General features: G+C 41.8%; 1 protein-coding gene across 1 annotated transcript; it reads right to left on the bottom strand.

Moving 5' to 3' along the window:
- Positions 1-465: 465 nt before the first annotated feature.
- ethe1.S (ethylmalonic encephalopathy 1 S homeolog) lies at positions 466-14,505 on the bottom strand. Its single transcript, XM_041571670.1, has 7 exons — positions 14,352-14,505; positions 9,781-9,925; positions 6,387-6,535; positions 5,559-5,688; positions 3,864-3,953; positions 2,190-2,306; positions 466-838 (listed from the first exon to the last, which is right to left on the bottom strand). The coding sequence occupies exons 1-7, from the start codon at positions 14,439-14,441 to the stop codon at positions 792-794; spliced, it is 768 nt and encodes a 255-aa protein (XP_041427604.1). The 5' UTR covers positions 14,442-14,505; the 3' UTR covers positions 466-791.
- Positions 14,506-20,308: the final 5,803 nt, after the last annotated feature.

Below are 20,308 nucleotides of genomic sequence, written 5' to 3'. Positions count from 1 at the left end.
ACGTATACATGAACTCAGCAGGTTTTAGGGGGCAAATAGTCGATTTCAGAGTTTGATAGATCTCGAAAATTCGAATTAAAATTCTTATCTAAGTTGGATAATTCACAATTCAAATTTGACAATTTTGACCATAAAATCTAAAATTCTAATTTTCAGTTTGAACCCTTAACAAATCTGCCCCTTAGTGTTGTATCGTGACTGTGTATTCTACTTATACTTATTCCTGCTGTTTGGTATGGAGTATACACTGTAGTGCCTACAAGATATTTCTCAAAGATAAGCCTTGACCTGCATAAATACAACCTATAATTCTGTGTATAGGAGTCATGGCTCAGTGTTCTTCACCCCATTGTTTTACCCTGCACTCTGCATGCACCCCACGAATCTCTGGGCTCATGTATCCACCACCAACCAGTTTAAAGAGCCAGCGTATAAAGAACAAGACAGAAAGAACGGACAAGGAGGTGGGATCAATATTTTAATGAAAAACATAATTTACAAAATATACAGCAATGCAGGCTCTGTACCTGGGCTAACAAAGAGATTTTTTTTGGAAGGCGTCAAGCAGGTAGGAGCTCTTTGTAAGAACTATAAAAAGGAAAGCAAAACCATCTTCCCTGAAAGAACACTAATAACATTGTTTCATCTGTTAAAAATAAAAGCAGCATTTAGCCACCTGCCCCTCTTACAAAAATATAGCAGAAATAGAAAGTTCCATTTTCTTTTATCTATTAAGGCAAGCAGCTGATTAGACACATCCCGATGAGGTCAGCGCGATAAATGTGAGGTCATCAGGGATCCTGGATGCCGCATTTCAAGTTGGCTGGAACAGCAATATCTAAAGAAGAGAAGAAATCCTTAATTATGTGGAGGTAATTTCTTATCTCAGTAAAGACAGGCAGGTGCATCTTTCTCTCACAGGTCAAAGAAACAGTAACCCCAAAAAAGATAATAGATAAGTACTACTATAGTTTATATAAACAAGCTGCTGTGTAGCCATGGGGGCAGCCATTCAAGTACAGGATACACAGTAGATAACAGATAAGTACTACTATAGTAATAAAAAGCTGCTTGTAGCCATGGGCAGCCATTCAAGCACAGAAACATAGATAGCAGAATAGAGTTACATAGTTTTATATAAGCAAGCGCTGTGTAGCCCATGGGTGCAGCGCATTTCAAGCACAGGATACACAGTTAAGATAACAGATATCAGTACTACTATAGTTTATATAACAATTGCTGTGTAGTCCATGGGACAGGCATTCAAGCACAGGAATACACATAAGATAACAGATAAGTACTACTATAGTTTATATAAAAAGCTGCTGTGTAGCCATGGGAGCAGCCATTCAAGCACAGGATACACAGTAGATAACAGATAAGTACTACTATAGTTTATATAAATAAGCTGCTGTGTAGCCATGGGAGCAGCCATTCAAGCACAGGATACACAGTAGATAACAGATAAGTACTACTATAGTTTATATAAACAAGCTGCTGTGTAGCCATGGGAGCAGCCATTTAAGCACAGGATACACAGTAGATAACAGATAAATACTACTATAGTTTATATAAACAAGCTGCTGTATAGCCATGGGGGCAGCCATCAAGCACAGGATACACAGTAGATAACAGATAAGTACTACTATAGTTTATATAAACAAGCTGCTGTGTAGCCATGGGGGCAGCCATTCAAGCACAGGATACACAGTAGATAACAGATAAGTACTACTATAGTTTATTTAAACAAGCTGCTGTGTAGCCATGGGGGCAGTCATTCAGGAACAGGATACACAGTAGATAACAGATAAGTACTACTATAGTATATATAAACAAGCTGCTGTATAGCCATGGGGGCAGCCATCAAGCACAGGATACACAGTAGATACAGTAGCAGATAAGTTCTGAAGAATCCCATTGTATACTACAGAGCTTATCTGCTATCTGCCGTGTATCCTGTGCCTTTTCACACCAGTTTTACCAGTGCAGCATGACAGCACATTATATTGTATTTTCATTACTTTAAAACACTTTCATTTTTTTTCTGCTGACTATGTGAATATACTGTATGTATTAGGGTTATGCCAAGGGCTTATCAAGATGGGAAATCAATATGGCAGTGTGCATGGCTGATATAAGCCTAATGAAAGGATTATTAGCAGAGAGCAAAGCACACGTTCTCTCCTCACCTATCTGTTTAGGTTTAGGCAGGTTTAAGTTATTCATGATCTTCACAAACTCAGCTTCATCTTTAGTGAGTCGAGGGTTCAGGCGCTTCTCTTCCTCTACTGATGACACAGTCTGACCTGTAATAAAGGGAACGAGACGTCAGGGAGGGATCACCCATGAATATTAATGGGTAACCCCTGTACATAGTGGGATAATGGGAACCCCTGTACATAGTGATGCCAGTCACTCTTTTCTCCTTTTTGCTGGGTACTAGAGGGACGGAGCAGCTTCTCTGCAACCCAACAACTAACAAGGACACCCAGGTGTATCCCTGTCCTTAAAAGGAGAACTAAAGCCTAACTAAAGAAGTAGCTAGAAATGTTGTACATTATGTTAGGGCTTCTGTACCAGCCAAAGGAAACCACAGCCCTTTAGCAGTAAAGATCTGTGTCTCCAAAGATGCCCCAGTAGCTCCCTATCTTCTTTTCTGCTGATTCACTGCACATGCTCTGTGCTGCTGTCACTTACTGAGCTTAGGGACCACTCACAATATCAGTACACATAGAATAGAAATGTCACAATATAAGGCTGATTAGTAATTAATACAGATAATTACTACATGGCAGCACAGAAACCAGTGCAATTAGCATCAGAATTGAATAATCAGCAAACCTGTAGCATCAGCTTATATTACAGCCAGGGAAGCTCATTTTGGATAATTAGTGACGAGCCCTAAGCTTAGCTTCTCAACAGCCAATCAGAGCCCACTGAGCATGTGAGTGTCACAGACACTTTCCAAGATGGTGACCCCCTGTGACAAGTTTGAAGTCCTGGATCATTGCTGCTATTGACAAGCTGAAACTTTAGCCTTGTGCAATTAGTTCACTATATAAAATATGCCATTTTTAGCCATATAACAGGGCTAGGGACAGACAAAGCAAGGGAATCTGTCATGTAGGATGATAGTGAAGCTTTTAGATAAGGTAACCGACTCATTAGCTGCTAATTGCATGAGAGGGTTGTTGGTCAGATGCCACTAGAGACCTGCAAACACAATATAAAAGAAGGCGACACACCTGCTGTAGAGTCTGCCAAACTAACGGATGTTGGTAATTTCTCATGGCACAGCCCTCCTTGGAAGTTTAAAAAAAAAAAAAAAAAAAAACACACATTGGTGGCAGGGCATAGAGTATAAAAAATAATTGTGCCAGGGATAAAAATAGAAAAAAAAAAAACACATTGGCGTTCAGTAGAATTGAACTTGTGGCTTCAGGACTTCAATTCCGCCTCCTATTGTGACTTTGTGTATTTTCGCCGCTTCAAACTTCGCTATTTGTGGCTTGGTCATTTTCACGTCGACTTTGGCTGTTCGGCATTTCGGAAGGGCAGCACAGCTTCGGCGCAGTCAAGGGGGGCCTGGGTCTTTTGATAAAGTTCAGCACTGCCGGGCCCCCCTTCAGGCCCAGTACACTTGTACCCCCTGTGCCCCCCTGATGGTGGCCCTGGTCACGAGATACGAGCGCATCATCAAATAATTACTAGAACTAACGCTATTGAGATTTCTCAAGAAACGGACAGTTCCAGATCATCTACAGAAAGTTCTGCCCTTGGAAAGATGGTTCCGAATTGTCTGTAATAGTCACATGTACAAGGTGCCCAACATGTCAGAAAGCATCAGACTCTCCTCAACCCACCTGTGTAGTCATGTCCAGGGTACAGAAGGCAGTTTTCAGGCAGGGAGAATATCTTGCTGTGCACAGAGTGGTACAGAGTTTTGGGGCAACCTGCAAACAACAAAAACACTATAAGTAAGAGAGGCTGAGAGACCAATAGCAATATACAGTCTTTGGGAATAATTACATAGTTGGATTGGGTTGAAGAAAAGACCAAAGTCCATCATGTTCAACCCCTCCAAATGAAACCCAACATCCACACACACACTGACCCCTCCATACCCTCACATAAACTATATATACTCATACACTACTACAGATTTTAGTATCACAATAGCCATGGATATTCTGCTTGTTCAAGAAATCATCAAAGTCACTCTTAAAGGATAAGTAAACCTTTAGACTAAGCGAATGTAAAATTGACGAGGCAGCTATTCTAAGCACTTTTGTCATTTACATTCATTATTTATTTATTTCATTAATTCCAAGATATTAAAGGATACCGGTCATCCAAACAAATTATTCCAAATCCTATGTTATCATGTTAGTCAAGTAAAATTAACTGTAATTACACTGTAAAAATTATTTGAATCTAGTTTCCTTCTGTCTGGGAATTCATAATTATAGCAAGCAGGCAGGAGGATTTCATGTTTAATTTGAAAAGGGCTTCTATTATACAGCTTTTTATGTCTGGGTGACAGGTCATAAGACAGAAACTTTAAGGTGATTTTAGCTCATTGTACTATTTCAGATTTAAGATACATGATTATTTGAATATTTTGTTATAACAGCGCCACCTGCTAGTCAGTTTCCCACCAGTCTGACCAGCAAGTAGTCAAGGAAGTTGTCAGGAGAAAGAAAGAGGCTGCTCTGATGTTCTTCTGCTTAGGGAAAAACATTAGAAACCTTTCTCAAATCTTTCCTAAGCAGAAGAACATCAGAGCAGCTTCTTTCTCCTGACAACTTCCTTGACTACTTGATGGTCAGACTGGTGGGAAAATGACCAGCAGGTGGCACTGTTATAACAAAATGTATTCATACTAAAGGATAAGTAAACCGTTTGAATAAGTTAATGTAAAATTGATGAGAGTGCTATTCTAAGCACTTTTGTAATTTACATTAATTGTTTATTCCAAGATATTAAGGGATACATGTACTGTTAATATGAATGAATTTTGCTACAACAGCGCCACCTGCTGGTCAGTTTCCCACCAGTCTGACCACCAAGTAGTCAAGGAAGTTGTCAGGAGAAAGAAAGAGGCTGCTCTGATGTTCTTCTGCTTAGGAATAAAAATAGAAACCCTACTCACATCTTTCCTAAGCAGAATAACATCAGAGCAGTCCCTTTATTTCTCCTGACAACTTCCTTGACTACTTGGTGGTCAGACTGGTGGGAAACTGACCAGCAGGTGGCGCTGTTGTAACAAAATTCATTCATATTAACAGTACATATCACTTAATATCTTGGAATTAATAAAAAAAAAAAAGTCAAAAGTGCTTAGAATAGCATCCTCATTAACTTTACAGTCACTTACTTTAAAGGTTTACTTATCCTTTGAAGGCACTAAAAGAATCAGCATCACAACATCACCCGGCAGGGCACTCCCCAACCTCACTGTGAAGATACCCCTACTCTACTTCAACTGAAATAGAAGTGAATTTTGGAAGCCATAACTTTTTTTGGTCCTTGCTGATGAGGATGATCACTTTCCTTACCCTGTTGGAAATCTGTTCGTCCACAGCCTCTGATGAGGAGTGCATCTCCAGTGAATGCCATGCTCTTATCATTCAGTACGTATGTGAGGCAGCCGTCTGTGTGTCCGGGAGTGGAACGAGCCTCGAGCCACTGCAAAGTAATACAGTCTCGGGTTAGTTTGCTCTCAATATTTTATTTTCCTGTTATCCAGATCAACATCTCTGACTTCACTCTATATACATCACCATCGCTTACTACGCTCCTCTTACTGACCTCATACTTTCTTCTCTCATTACTCCTAACATGACCCATTCAAGACTTTGGAAAGGGCTCACCTATCGGAAACTCTCTCACACGTCTGTCCGACTTTCTCAACCTTACATGCATTTTAAAAATATCTGAAACGCACTTTTCTGAGAAGCTCCCTTCACTCTGCTTAACTACCAACGCAACACCACATACAATACCAATTCTCATCCAATTACTTCGTATCTTGCCCTCCCACCTTGTGTATTAGCTCCCTCCTTTAGACTGTAGCCTATGCATAGGCTTCCTCACTCGATTTGTACCTAATTGATGTTGATTTTGTTATCCATATATTTCTGTACTATGTAATTCATGTGATGTAGTTGCATAAAAGCTTTTAGCAAGGAACAAAAACGATGGCTGCTTAGGCAAGGCTCAAAGTGCCAGTTTTAAAGAATCTTGGGAAGAATAAATGTAAAGTAATGGCTTCATATATGTTAATTAAAATAAAGCCATGGGACGAATAAAAAATGCAATTTACGTTCACATCATTTACCCTCACAAACTGCTGTCTAACCCAATTCTGTCTCACAAACACTCACAAATTTTCCAAACTGTATTTGATCTCCTTCATGTATGTAAAGATCGGCACGGGCACCGCTGTTCTTGGAGATGACACTTTTGCACCCAGGTAGAAGCTTCTTCAGCACGCCGGTGCCAGTGATGTGGTCTGCGTGGCAGTGGGTGTTGGCTGAAGCAAAGAGATGGGACATAACAGAATTATTGATGTCGAAGGCCACATTCTACTTTAAAGTAGGGATGCACCAAATCCACTATTTATGATTTGGCCGACCCCTGAATCCTTTGCGATAGATTCGGCTGAATACCGAACCAAATCCTAATTTGCATATGCAAATTAAGGGTGGGAAGGGGAAAACATTTGGTTACTTCCTTGTTTTGTGACGAAAAGTCACAATTTCCCTCCTGCCCCTAATTTGCATATGCAAATTAGATTACGTTCAGCCAGGCTGAAGGACTCGGCCGAATCCCGGATTCGGTCATGATTTTTAAGATGTAATTTTGTTTACACTTCAAATAATTCACTCTACAATATAAAATTTTATTCCTGAACCAACAAGTTTTTTTTTTAGTTGTAATATTGGTGTGTAAGGTGCATCTCAGGTCATTTTGCCTGGTCATGTGCTTTCAGAAAGAGCCAGCACTTTAGGATGGAACTGCTTTCTGGCAGGCTGTTGTTTCTCCTACTCAATGTAACTGAATGTGTCTCAGTTGAACCTGGATTTTACAATTGAGTGCTGTTCTTAGATCTACCAGGCAGCTGTTATCTTGTGTTAGGGAGCTGCTATCTGGTTACCTTCCCATTGTTCTGTTGTTGAGGGGCTGGGGGAGGGAGGGGGTGATATCACTCCAACTTGCAGTACAGCAGTAAAGAGCACAAGTCACATGACTAGAGGCAGCTGGGAAACTGACAATATGTCTAGCCCCATATCAGATTTTTAAAATTAAATGTAAAAAAACCTGTTTGCTATTTTAAGAAACTGATTTCAGTGCAGAATTCTGCTTGAGCTGCACTATTAACTTTGAATTACATTTTTCTTATGACAGTATCCCTTTAAACATGATAGTAAAAAGGTCTGAGGAATCGTGGAAGCGTTTGTCCAGAAAAAAAAAAAAACAGATCTGTAGATACAGAATCTTGCAAAACTCCCAAAACATAATAAGATGGGTTGAGCTGCTAGGGGTTATGCGCCAGACTCCCATTGCAAAGGCTGGTACTGCCGACACAGTTACTGCAAATGACCCTGCTGTACTGGAACCAGGAAATAACATTTGCTCAATATTCCAGCCAATAGGAAGGGTACAAAATCTAATTAATTTATTACAGTGGCTCTGCTTTGTGGAAGTCTCTTGCCCAAGAGAGACCACATTTTACAAGCGCCATTATTCTCAGCTGAATAGATTGTGTGAGGCTGCCAACATAGAGCTCTACAAATGTTCACTAACTAGAACTAAAAGGACCCAGAGAAGGCGCTTGAGTGCTGGGAGTTGTGCGTTCGGGAAAAAAAACAAACGAAACATGGTTATACTGCAAAATAGTCTTTTATCTTTATTTGATTTATGTGTGGGCCCTGATCTGCCATACTACTTACACTGTTGGTTTTAAAGGGGTTGCTCAGCAGTGCCTTTGTAGCAATAAAAACCATACACAAACCTTTCATGTGAAAGGAGAACAAAAGAAGTAGCTAGAAATGTTGTACATTATGTTTTGTGCTTCTGTACCAGCCCAATGCAACCACAGCCCTTTAGCAGTAAAGATCTGTGTCTCCAAAGATGCCCCAGTAGCTCCCCATCTTCTTTTCTGCTGATTCACTGCACATGCTCTGTGCTGCTGTCACTTACTGAGCTTAGGGAGCCACTCACAATATACAGTACACATAGAATAGAAATGTCACAATATAAGGCTGATTAGTAATTAATACAGATAATTACTACATGGCAGCACAGAAACCAGTGCAATTAGCATCAGAATTTAATAATCAGCCCTGTGGCATCAGCTTATATTACAGCCAGGGAAGCTCATTTTCTGCTGGATAATTAGTGACGAGCCCTAAGCTTAGCTTCTCAACAGCCAATCAGAGCCCACTGAGCATGTGAGTGTCACAGACACTTTCCAAGATGGTGACCCCCTGTGACAAGTATGAAGTCCTGGATCATTGCTGCTATTGACAAGCTCAAACTTTAGCCTCGTGCAATAAGTTCCGTATATAAAATATGGCATTTTCAGCCACATTCATTTTTAGGGTTTAGTTTGCCTTTAACGATTCACCTTTTAGACACAGCAGTGCCTTTTTAGCAATAAAAACCATGCACAAACCTTTCATGTGATCAATATATCCTCCCTTTACAGCAAACTAAACCATGTTAATGCCACACACAGAGCAATGAAGGTGAAATGACTACACAGTTTATACCCACCTGAATTTGCTGTAAAAGGGACACGGCTCACCCTTTGTATTTATATTATTATGATGCTGTATAACAGGTTTAATTGCACATCAGTGACTGCTCCCTCCCAGCAATTAAGCAAAAGTTCACAGTCATAGCAGGTATGGGACCAGTTATCCAGAATGCTCAGGACCTGGGGGTTTCCGGAAAATGGATCTTTCTGTTATATTGATCATATCTTAAGTCCACTAGGGAATCATGTAAACATTAAATAAACCCAATAGGCTTGTTTTGCTTCCAATAGGGATTAAAGGAAAACTATAACCCAAAAATGAATACTTGAGCAACAAAATATCAAATTAAGTGGCATATTTAAGAATCTTACCAAACTGGAACATATATTTGAGTAAATATTGCCGTTTTACATCTCTTGCCTTGAACAACCATTTCCTGATGGTCTGTGTGCTGCCTCAGAGATCACCTGACCAGAAATACTGCAGCTCTAACTGTAACAGGAAGAAGTGAGGAAGCAAAAGACAGAACTCTCTTGTGACCTAACATGTTTGGTTTGTTTGTGTGCACCGTGAATCATATGATCCCAGGGGGAGGCCCTTATTTTTTAAAATGGCAGTTTTCTATTTATGATTACCCAATGGCACATACTACTAAAAAAGTAAATTGTTATGAAAATGGTTTATTTACATGAAGCAGGGTTTTACATATGAGCTGTTTTATGCAGTATCTTTTTATAGAGACCTACATCGATCAGGGGTATTGTTTCCCATTAATTATAGCTTAGTTGGGATCAAGTACAAGGTACTGTTTTATTATTACAGAGAAAATGGGAATCATTTTTTTTTAAAAAGATATTTTGATAAAATGGAGTCTATTGGAGATGGCCTTTCCATAATTCTGAACTTTCTGGATAATGGGATTCCGGATAACGGATCCTATACCATGCTTTATCGCATGGCCGGCTGGTCACTTTCATTCCAGTTTAAAGCAACCAGACCCAGTTGCAGCCCTCACCTGCATAGATCATATTAAGCCCAAGGTCCTTGATGAGTTTTGCATCTCGCTCTGCTTTTTCCAGCACCGGGTCAATCAGAATGGCCTCCTTGGTGTCTTTATCAGCGAGCAGGTAAGTGTACGTACAACTCACAGGTTCAAACAACTGCAGGAAGAGAGTAAGATATACACTGAAATATTCAGAATAGGTGTAAAGAAAAAAACTTAAGAAAAGGGGAAAGAAATGAGACACTGGAACTGATTATGACAGGTATGAGACATGTTATCCAGAATGCCCAGGACTTGTGGGGTTTTTCAGATAACGGATCTTTCCATAATTTGGATCTTCATACCTTAAGTCTACTAGAAAATCATGTAAATATTAAATAAATATAAAAATCTGTTTGCTCTTTTGAGAAACGGATTTCAGTGAGGAATTTTGCTGGATCAGCACTACTAACTAATGCATTTTGAAAAAACTTTTTTCCCCCCCATGACAGTATCCCTTTAAGTCTACTAGAAAATAATTTAAACATTAAATAAACCCAATAGGCTGGTTTTGCTTCCAATAAGGATTAATTATATCTTCGTTGGGATCAAGTACAAGCTACTGTTTTATTATTACACAGAAAGGGGAAATATTTTTTTTAAAAATTGGTTTATTTGGAGCCTATAGGCGACAGCATTTCTGTAATTCAGAGCTTTCTGGATAATGAATCCTAAAAGATATTCTCGCTCCTAGTATGTAGCATTGTCTGCCTTCCGGTGCTTGAGAGGTTAAATCTGACAGCTCGGAGTGTTGTGTCCCAATGAGAAGTAAAAGTAGAAGCAGCCAATCACCGCTTGCCATAATGTACCACTCACAGTTCACATCAGTTTATTGCCTTCTGGCTCGGCCGAGGGTTATGGTTAGCACCATGGTTGTCATGTGATTGCTCATATATTTACACTGTAATAATGTGTAGCCTTGTGAAGCAGTGTAAATATATGAGCAATCACATGACAACCACGGTGCTAACCATATCCCTCGGCCGAGCCAGAAGGCAATAAACTGATGTGAACTGTACATTATGGCAAGCGGTGAATGGCTGCTTCTACTTTTACTTCTCATTGGGACACAACACTCCTCGTTTCCTCTGATGCCAATGGGGAATGTACAGACTGAGGCAAAAGGGAAATCTATTTCTGCTATTGCCACATCTCTGTGCAAGTGCCTCATCTTCTTTTACCCCATACATATCCTCTGCACCTTATGAGTCAAACAAAACTTTGCAGGATATTGCAACTCCCGATCAGTGCTGCAATCCCACCACATACCCGAGGTTGCAGTGATGGTTTTGCCCAAGGCGACATTTTGTCCATAAATAATGTGTTCATGGAAAATGCCACCTAAAATCTATTTGTTTGCATAATGAAAAAGATAATCAAACTCTGAAACATTCTTTAATTTTTTTTTAAAAAAAAAATTCCAGAGATTTTTAAATGCAACTGACATGAAATCAATGCATGTCTGTCACTTTCTTGTTCTGACTCAAACAATGTTACAGCAGCAGGTCTGTTAATCAGCTGACGGTTGCTACATTGTTTCAGGAGTCAGAACCAGAAATGCAGAGGTCACAAACAGCCAGGCCGATACTGCTTTCCATAGCGAATGCGTTTTACAAATAACTTACTGCTAGAGATGTATTGGCAAAAAAAAAAAGAAAAAAGTATTTTGTAAAAAAAAAAAAAAGTTCATAGTTTGAGGTTGTGGTTCATAGAAAGGGGATTTAAACCTATCCTTGCACTTTTTAAAATGTACATTCACTTTCTATTTTGTTTCTGAGATATTGGCAGTTTTAGACCACTAATAGCCTTTCAGTGCAAGAGCTTTTTGAAGGTCAGAGTGTCAGTGACTATGTTAACTGTCTTTGCACGGTCTATGAACCTCCTGCATAGATAGATAGATAGTATAATAATATATAACCATAAAAAAAATTATATATATAAATATATAATTATATATGTATCTATAGATTGATGTATCAAATTTAAAAATGAGTATAAATATAATATACATATATATATATATATATAATATATATATATATATATATATATATATATATATATAAATAATTTTTTTTTTTTTTTTTTTTCCTTTCTATAAATGCTTTAGGGTAAATAGTATAAAATGTTTGACCTACTACAAGAGTTCCAAACTATGTGTTGCCAGTACATTGCAAATTGCTGACTCATGCTGCAATCAGCCAATTAGAGCAGGGGAAATTAGTCAGCACTCACAGCATCAAGATAGAAATCTATAAACAAATAATAATAATAGGCAATTGAGTGAATAATAAGCTAAAATTTAGAGGATTGTTTTTCCCCAATAATAGCAATGGTTGCCCTTTAAATGAACAGTAACATCAAAAAATTAAAGTGTTTTTAAAGTAGAACTAACCCCCTCCCCCCACATCCAAAAGTCCCCACTGGCCCCCCAAATGGCAAACATAGCACCCCTGTGCTCTGCATGTGCAGGTCAGTATTCGTAGAGGGGACATATTCTGGTGTGGCACTGTGCAGAGGGGGGGGGGGCAGTGGTGTCTTTTGGCTGTGGGGGGGCTTTAGTTCTCCTATAAATAATGAATAAATACTGTAGTGTTGCCCTGCACTGATACAACTGGGGTGTTTGCTTCAGAAATACTATTATATTCAAGCACAAGACAAATAGTAGATAACAGGTAAACTATGTAAAATCTCATTGTATATTACAGAGCTTATCTGTCATCTGCTGTGTATCCTGTGCCTTTTCTCCTATTTTCCCAGCTTGAATGGCTGCCCCATGGCTACACAGCAGTTTGTTTATATAAACTATAGTAGTACTTATCTGTTATTTACTGTGTATCCTGTGCTGGAATGGCTGCCCCCATAACTACACAGTAGCTTGTTTATATAAACTATAGTAGTACTCATCTGTTACCTACTGTCTATCCTGTGCTTGAATGGCTGTCCCCATGGCTACACAGCAGCTTGTTTATATAAACTATAGTAGTACTTGTCTGTTATCTACTGTGTATCCTGTGCTTGAATGGCTGCCCCCATGGCTACACAGCAGCTTGTTTATATAAACTATAGTAGTACTTATCTGTTATCTACTGTGTATCCTGTGCTGGAATGGCTGCCCCCGTGGCTACACAGCAGCTTGTTTATATAAACTATAGTAGTACTTATCTGTTATCTACTGTCTATCCTGTGCTTGAATGGCTGTCCCCATGGCTACACAGCAGCTTGTTTATATAAACTATAGTAGTACTTATCTGTTATCTACTGTGTATCCTGTGCTTGAATGGCTGCCCCCATGGCTACACAGCAGCTTGTTTATATAAACTATAGTAGTACTTATCTGTTATCTACTGTGTATCCTGTGCTTGAATGACTGCCCCCATGGCTACACAGCAGCTGTCATGGGGAAAAAAATTTTTTCAAAATGAATCAGTTAATAGTGCTGTTCCAGCAGAATTCTGCACTGAAATCCATTTCTCAAAAGAGCAAACAGATTTTTTTATATTCAATTTTGAAATCTGACATGGGGCTAGACATTTTGTCAATTTCCCAGCTGCCCCTGGTCATGTGACTTGCGCCTGCACTTTAGGAGAGAAATGCTTTCTGGCAGGCTGCTGTTTTTCCTTCTCAATGTAACTGAATGTGTCTCAGTGGGACATGGATTTTTACTATTGAGTGTTGTTCTTAGATCTACCAGGCAGCTGTTATCTTGTGTTAGGGAGCTGCTATCTGGTTACCTTTCCATTGTTCTTTTGTTTGGCTGCTGGGGGGGAAAAGGGAGGGGGTGATATCACTCCAACTTGCAGTACAGCAGTAAAGAGTGATTGAAGATTATCAGAGCACAAGTCACATGACCAGGGGCAGCTGGGAAATTGACAATATGTCTAGCCCCATGTCAGATTTCAAAATTGAATATAAAAAAATCTGTTTGTTCTTTTGAGAAATGGATTTCAGTGCAGAATTCTGCTGGAACAGCACTATTAACTGATGCATTTTGAAAAAAAAACAATTTTCCCATGACAGTATCCCTTTAATACACTTTCATTTGTTGGTGTTACCGTTCCTTTAAAATTGCATTCGCATCTTATGTAGAAGAGTCTGGGAAGTGAAAAGTACTAAAAGGGGCACCTCAGCAGCTAAACTCTGCCCCCCCCCCCCCAAGTCTACCTGACTAGGAATCCTTCCATTTCTTGGTTGCTATGGGACTAGACCTGGAAGGAATAGGCTTTGTTGCCGTTAGGACAGTGCCTCCTGGATATGGTATTAGTATTACTGGGCAGTCACTACTTACGGCACTGCTGCACTGCTGTTGTGTGACAGCTAAAAGCTAAATTCTGTCTGGATGAGGAACATCTCACTGAAAACAATGGAGTGCTACTGAATAACTGAACCAATTGGCGGCCTAGTTACAGGAATGACGCACATACTTAAAAGAAAGTTTCAGGGTCCCACCACGCCCCCCCCCCCACCTGCACCGTCCACCACCGGTGTCTCCCCTGAAACAATTGGTACGTGCCTCCCCCTCCCCCGTTAGTGGTATCACCCACCTGCCTGAAGACGAGTCCATTGCTGGCAGCCATAGCGCTGTATTTCCGGCACTGCGCGAGCGCCGCCTGTTTCAGAGCTACGAACAACATCGCAGTGCGGTCTTATATCGGGTTTCCTTGTGCAATGCCTTCGCACTGGCTGAGTAACCATGAATAGCGAATTATTACAGAGGGGCGCGGCCATCCACAAGCTTCCACCAATGGGAGTCGTGCTCGCGTGGGTACGATCGATTGTGTGACAGGCGGACTTTGACCAATCCCCTTGTCAAAGGGCGGTGGCGCCAGTCTGAGGAACATTCCGTATCAGAACGCCGCACGTAAACTGGCTCTGATTGCACATGCCTAGTTTTACAGTCTAACACATATTGACAACATTAAATTTGTATTATCTCAATAATTAAGTCGGTGTTTTTTTTAATTGTACTGCCAGTGTTACCACAAAAAGCACAAACATCCTGTGAAACGGTTTAAAGTGACCCAATGAATTATGGGTAATGGGATGAAAAAATCCCCTCATGTCCTTTATACTGATGATTATTTGCAACAGTTTATTGCAAGTAGTTCATGTACTGAGAGCGTCCAGCCCCAGCATCTTATGATACAGTTGCCTGTTGTTCAGTGTTGTGGAAAATCTCATTAACAATAAATAATCACAATGGGATCTATTTGTAATATTTTGCCAGGCTCTTTGTATCATTCCCCATACTCCCTGCAATTCTCATGAGTCCCGAGCAAATGTCGGTGGCAGGGAAGGTTGGTCCTGACTGACTGACAGCAATTTGACCTAAAATGGTAGTAATTTAGCAGGTGAGAAATGTAAGCCCAGTGGCAAACTTGGGAGTGTGGCAGAGTTCACTTGATTCTCACAGGCCAATGGTGAGGCCATTTTGCAGGCCCGGACTGGCTATCTGTGGGCTCTGGCACAGTACCGTAACTGGAGGGGGGCAGGCCCTGGCGCGAGACATGCAGCCGGGCCAGGGCCGGGCCAGCCTGGGAAGGCGCCCCAGCCAACCTGACCTGCCGCGTCGCCCCCTACACTGACAAAAGCGCCACAGCGCACGCCACTCTCACTCAGGTGCGCGCATGCGCACGCGCGCACACATCGCATGCCACGCTCCTGTCTCAAAGGAGTGTGTGCATACGCACAAAGAACAGTAATGAGGGGTAGGCAGCAGTTAAAGGTACGTGCAGGGCGCCCCCTAAGCTTTGCGCCCTAGGCACGTGCCTACTCTGCCTACCCCTAGTTCCGGCCCTGAGCCGGGCCCCCCCACCCCCCTCCGTACGCAATTCTCCGCAAAGAAAACATCGGCGCCTGACGTAAAACAGCGGCGCACGAGCTGCCGGGGGGCCCTGAGGGGGTGCGGGCCCTGGCCCAATCGCACCCCCTGCTCCCCCGGTAGTTCCGCCACTGCTCTGGCAAATGCCAAAGGGGCTGCTGTAAGATGCCATAGACAGTCACTATTTAGTGAGCTGAAGGGATCTGTTTGGGCCTCTGTGGACCTGAAATGCAAGGGCCTATTCTAATTCTCAGTCCAGACCTGGCATTTTGAAAGGAAAACAGCAGAACTGCAGGCAAATTTGGGTGTCCTGAAGTAGCAGTTTGCACCCCGTGTGTCATTGTGTTTGCCATAGGTCTAAGAGGGGCCAGCAGCCCAGGTACAGGCAGGGGCGATCCTGCCCAATCTGCCGCCCAAGGCGGTCTTTGTTTTTGCCACCCCCGCCTCCCCATGGCACTCACCTTCGGTGCCAGACGGGGGTTGGGGGGGTCCACGTCGCTAGTGCAGAGAGCACAATTGTTCGGCTCTTAGTTACCAGGAGCGGCATTTTTGCCACCCCTGGCAATCAGAGCGGCGCTGCCGCCTGAGGCGAGTGCCTCAATTCGCCTCATTGCCAGAGAGCCCCTGGGTGCAGTGGCATCCAGTGTGCAAAGCCACTCTAGGGTTGTGCCACTTGCAGATATGGTAGAAGCAGCATTTTGGGGTATATGTCACTCAGGCCCAGATTTGTGGTGGGCCACAAAGGCCAGGGCCTAGGGCGGTAAGATTTAAGGGCAGGCATGCCACCCAGCCACAATCCAAGGAGCACTGGGGATGCATAATCCTGTACGCATAATCCCCAGTGCTCCAACTCAGAGGTGCCAGACACTAGGACCCAGTGGCCTAGGGGCATGAAATCCGGGCCTGATGGCACTACCCTCCTGGCAGTGGCATAACTAACTGTTACTGGGCCCCACAGCACATTTATTTTAGGGCCCCCAACATATCCAGAGGTTTTACCAATCTCATTTTGGATATTAAGGCAGTGCTATGTACATAGCATGAGGCACGTAAACCCTAATTAGTTTAGGTTATCTACAAATGTAATAGTTCTCACCCTTTCCCTAGCCAAGACCACTCATATACAAGTCATCAGAGAGGAGTCGGATAAAACGATATTGGACCCCACAGCAAATTCATTTTAGGGCCCCAACATATCCAGAGGTTGTCTTGTTTTACCAATATATGTTGAAATTGCTCATTAATTAGGGCCTCATGGGGCCCCTATACCTCCTGGGCCCCCCTGCAGCCGCAGGGTCTGCTTCCTCTGTAGTTACACCCCTGCCTCCTGGCATTGTTTACATTTCTGTACTCCCAGCACCAGATATTAGCAAACAGTGTAAATATATTTGATGCCTTATTGCATGTCAAGCAACATACACCTCTAATTGAAGTGAATGGGAATGTGTGACCCCCTTGCAAACAATACTCCATGCCGTGGGTTGCATTGTTGCAGATAAGTTGCCAAATAGAGCGCCCAATTAAGAACAATTTGTCAACTTCCCTACATAGTGACAGTGGAGTCCAGTCATATTCTGCAGTAGAAACTATAAGAGTGCAGTGGTGGCTGTTGGGTGGTCTTGTATAGGTGTAACAGAGGAGAATGCCAAATAAACCAGGGACGTGATATACAAATTTTAAATGTCTATCATATATCTCATTTCATTGTAAATAATCAAAAAACACTAAGAATTAATAAAAAGGAAGGACTTGATTGCAATTTGCCACAGTCTTATCCCTGAATCCAAACACTGAGCGTGTTTATTAGGAACAGAAGCCTTATGTTTTCCAAGAGACACACACAAGGTCAGCTGCTCCTGTCATATAATCTCCTTATCCTACAGCTTCCCAAGACAAGATCACCGTGACTTGCAGTTTGTTTGTCTAATCTAAAATACAAATTATCTAGGTGTGCTTTTTGCAAGCAAGATTTCAGGTTTGACACCTTCCCTGTAGTCACGTCCCAGTAGTGAATAGCAAAATGCACTGAAATAGATACTGAGTCTTTCTTAAAAAACACTAATATAGCAGGTCCTTCCTTATAAGATTATCAATCATTTTGTGGAAAAACTAATTTAATTTTAATTTATATAATATAACTTGACAACCCCAGTCTTTGGATAGCACAGCCTGCAATTGTTGTGACGCTCCAGGAATTCTTCATGCTCGTACAAACAAATCTGGCACTTATATATTAGTTTGTGGTACTTTCCCACTTGGAACTATGGAGGTTGTTCTTATGCACTGCCTATGGTTAGTTAAAGTTTTGGTGCATCAATCCTCATCAGGGTTACCGCTTTCCCAATGGTGACCTCGTAAAATAATAGTTTGAGAAGAACACTCAGAGGCAGATCTTTTCTCACTTGAGAAGGGGCACACAATGTCCGAAACATGTTGTGTAATATGTAGTCTTGGAATAAAGCTTGATCAAAGTAGACCTGCATCTGAGTGCTCTCCTCAAACTATTGCTTTACGAGTACTTTCCCACTTATTTGTGCTGCACTGTCCAGTATAATACACATACTAGGATGGTGTAAACCACTAGCAGCTGCAAAAAAATTGTTCCCATGTATTGTACAAAATCCGGTTCAAAATCATGGGATTTAATGAGGAGGGTGAAGAAAGTCAAAATCTCATTTGGGTATTGAGGCAGTGCTATGTCTATAGCATGAGGCACTTAAATACATTCTGTTTTCAGAAGGCTTTAAACTAAATGTCTTCCACATGAAGAGGTTTTTGGCTTCATTTAGCCAATCTCGCCCTAACCAGGCTAATGTAATAGTGCCCTAGCCAAGACCACCCATATACAAGTTATCAGAGGGGAGTCAGATTTGGTGTGGCCTGTGAAGTAGAAAGGTACTTGGGTTGGGAAGTAGCCTGTAGGGACTTATCACTAGTTGCAACCTTGCAGCAAAATTACAGATCTTCTCCAGTAGAGTAAGCAATAATAGTGGTATTATTAGAATTTTTTATTTATGTAGTGCCAACATATTTATCTCAAAAAGTCCTAGTACCTTTACCACACCCACACTACAATGTCCCCTCTAATCCCTACTTAGCTATGTGTACAAAAAATTATTTTGTGCATACATTTTAAACTTTAAAAACGATGTGCTCAGGTTAGAATTGATACCAAATGTATTTTCAGACAAATTCCACAATTTGTTGTTGTGTGCGCTGGCCTCACAATTAGTGTGCGCATGCACGAGTGCACACCTTAGAGGGAACATTGATACTATAGTTAGTTTTATCAGTAGCCAAATAACCTCCAATATGATTTTGATTTTGTGTAAAAAAAAAAATAGGCAGAGACAAAGAGTTCAGGTCTTGCCCCATATCCGCTGACCAGGGTCTGGAGTGGAGTCTTCTTCTGCCCTCCTGGCAGTCCCCTGCCCCCGCCACACGCCTGGACAAATGCATCGCATGCATGTGCACACATTTGCAATGCAACAGCTTTCCTTCTTGGGGCAGCCAGGGGAGCAGGTCTAGGGCGGCAGGGGCCCACCAGGTTTTTTCCCGGTGTCCCATAGTCCCAGTCAGACCCTACAATTGATTTGAATACCTACCTGTGTGCACGCATTAGAACAGAAGCAGAGGTCAGCCCAAATACTGTACATGAAAGGAGGTCTTTTCTGACCAACCATGTCTCTGTTTCACGTAAGCAACCGCAGATGGAAGCAGCTCAGATAAATGAAGCATGGGCAATGAGCGGATCCGCTTCTCTCTGCCTGCAAAAATACGTATGAATGAAGCCTACAGTTCTGTGTGCCCATAGCCTTAGGTTTTCATAATTATCCTGCATGCTTGGTTGCCAAACCATTACAATAAGGGGTACTTGTACTATATACGTAGCACTGGGGTCCTGAGTTCACTTCAGGCCTTGGCCTAGGACACTGTTTACAGTGTCAGACTTGACCTCCTGGACCCACCATAGAACCTGCAGGATGTATGTAGGTCAGTGAGTAGGTAAACTATACAGAAAAGAGACTGTGCTGCAGGGCTGTGTTGTCTCCACGCACAAGGAGGAAGCACACCTTCAATTCATTAGCACGTACACAAGTGGCACACCCCTTTTTGGGTTGTCCTTTTCTTAAATTTCCACAAGGGTTAAAGAAAGAGAATGATATGGATGTGCCGAGGCACACGTACACTCGCCACACACCCCTTGCAGCACAAATGCATTCCTGTCACATGCTTTTATTGCAGCCCCACAATGCAACCCCCCCCGACACTGCCTCTGCATTTTGGGGAAATGCCTTACTCTGTAAAAAAAGATCCGGCAGAGACAGAGAGGGGAGTTAATATGTTTACTGTTCTGTAAGCTATGGCTTGCACATGACTGCAGACCCCCTCAAGCAGTGGTGTACATGTGACTTGTAAGAGGAGGCCTGCTGGTATGTTTTTATTCTGGTGCAGCTTTGAGACATTCTGTCGATGCAACATGATTCAGCAGTTTTACTCTTCAGCTGCCTTGTAGACGTGACCAGTAAAGAACTTCCCATTCGGAGAGAGTTCCGTGTGGTGTTCGTTACACAGACGTGCAGGTTAAAGAAATCCATTAGACTCCCAAAATGCTACAGTTGCTACATACACAGTAACAACTGCAAATGCAGTTGAAGTCATGCAACTTTAGGCGCAGCG

Source organism: Xenopus laevis, chromosome 7S (assembly GCF_017654675.1).
Source record: "Xenopus laevis strain J_2021 chromosome 7S, Xenopus_laevis_v10.1, whole genome shotgun sequence".
Classification (NCBI taxonomy): Eukaryota; Metazoa; Chordata; class Amphibia; order Anura; family Pipidae; genus Xenopus; species Xenopus laevis.
The sequence above is the reverse complement of the archived record's forward strand: the minus strand, read 5'-3'. Positions and strand labels throughout refer to the sequence as shown.

Coding starts and splice junctions, on each gene's coding strand:
- ethe1.S (XM_041571670.1), bottom strand. CDS start 14,441: ATGTTGTTCGTAGCTCTGAAACAGGCGGCGCTCGCGCAGTGCCGGAAA. Junction 6,536..9,780: donor GCTTAATATGATCTATGCAG/GTGAGGGCTGCA, acceptor TCTTTGCTTCAG/CCAACACCCACTGCCACGCA. Junction 839..2,189: donor GCCTAAACCTAAACAGATAG/GTGAGGAGAGAA, acceptor TCTCTTCTTTAG/ATATTGCTGTTCCAGCCAAC.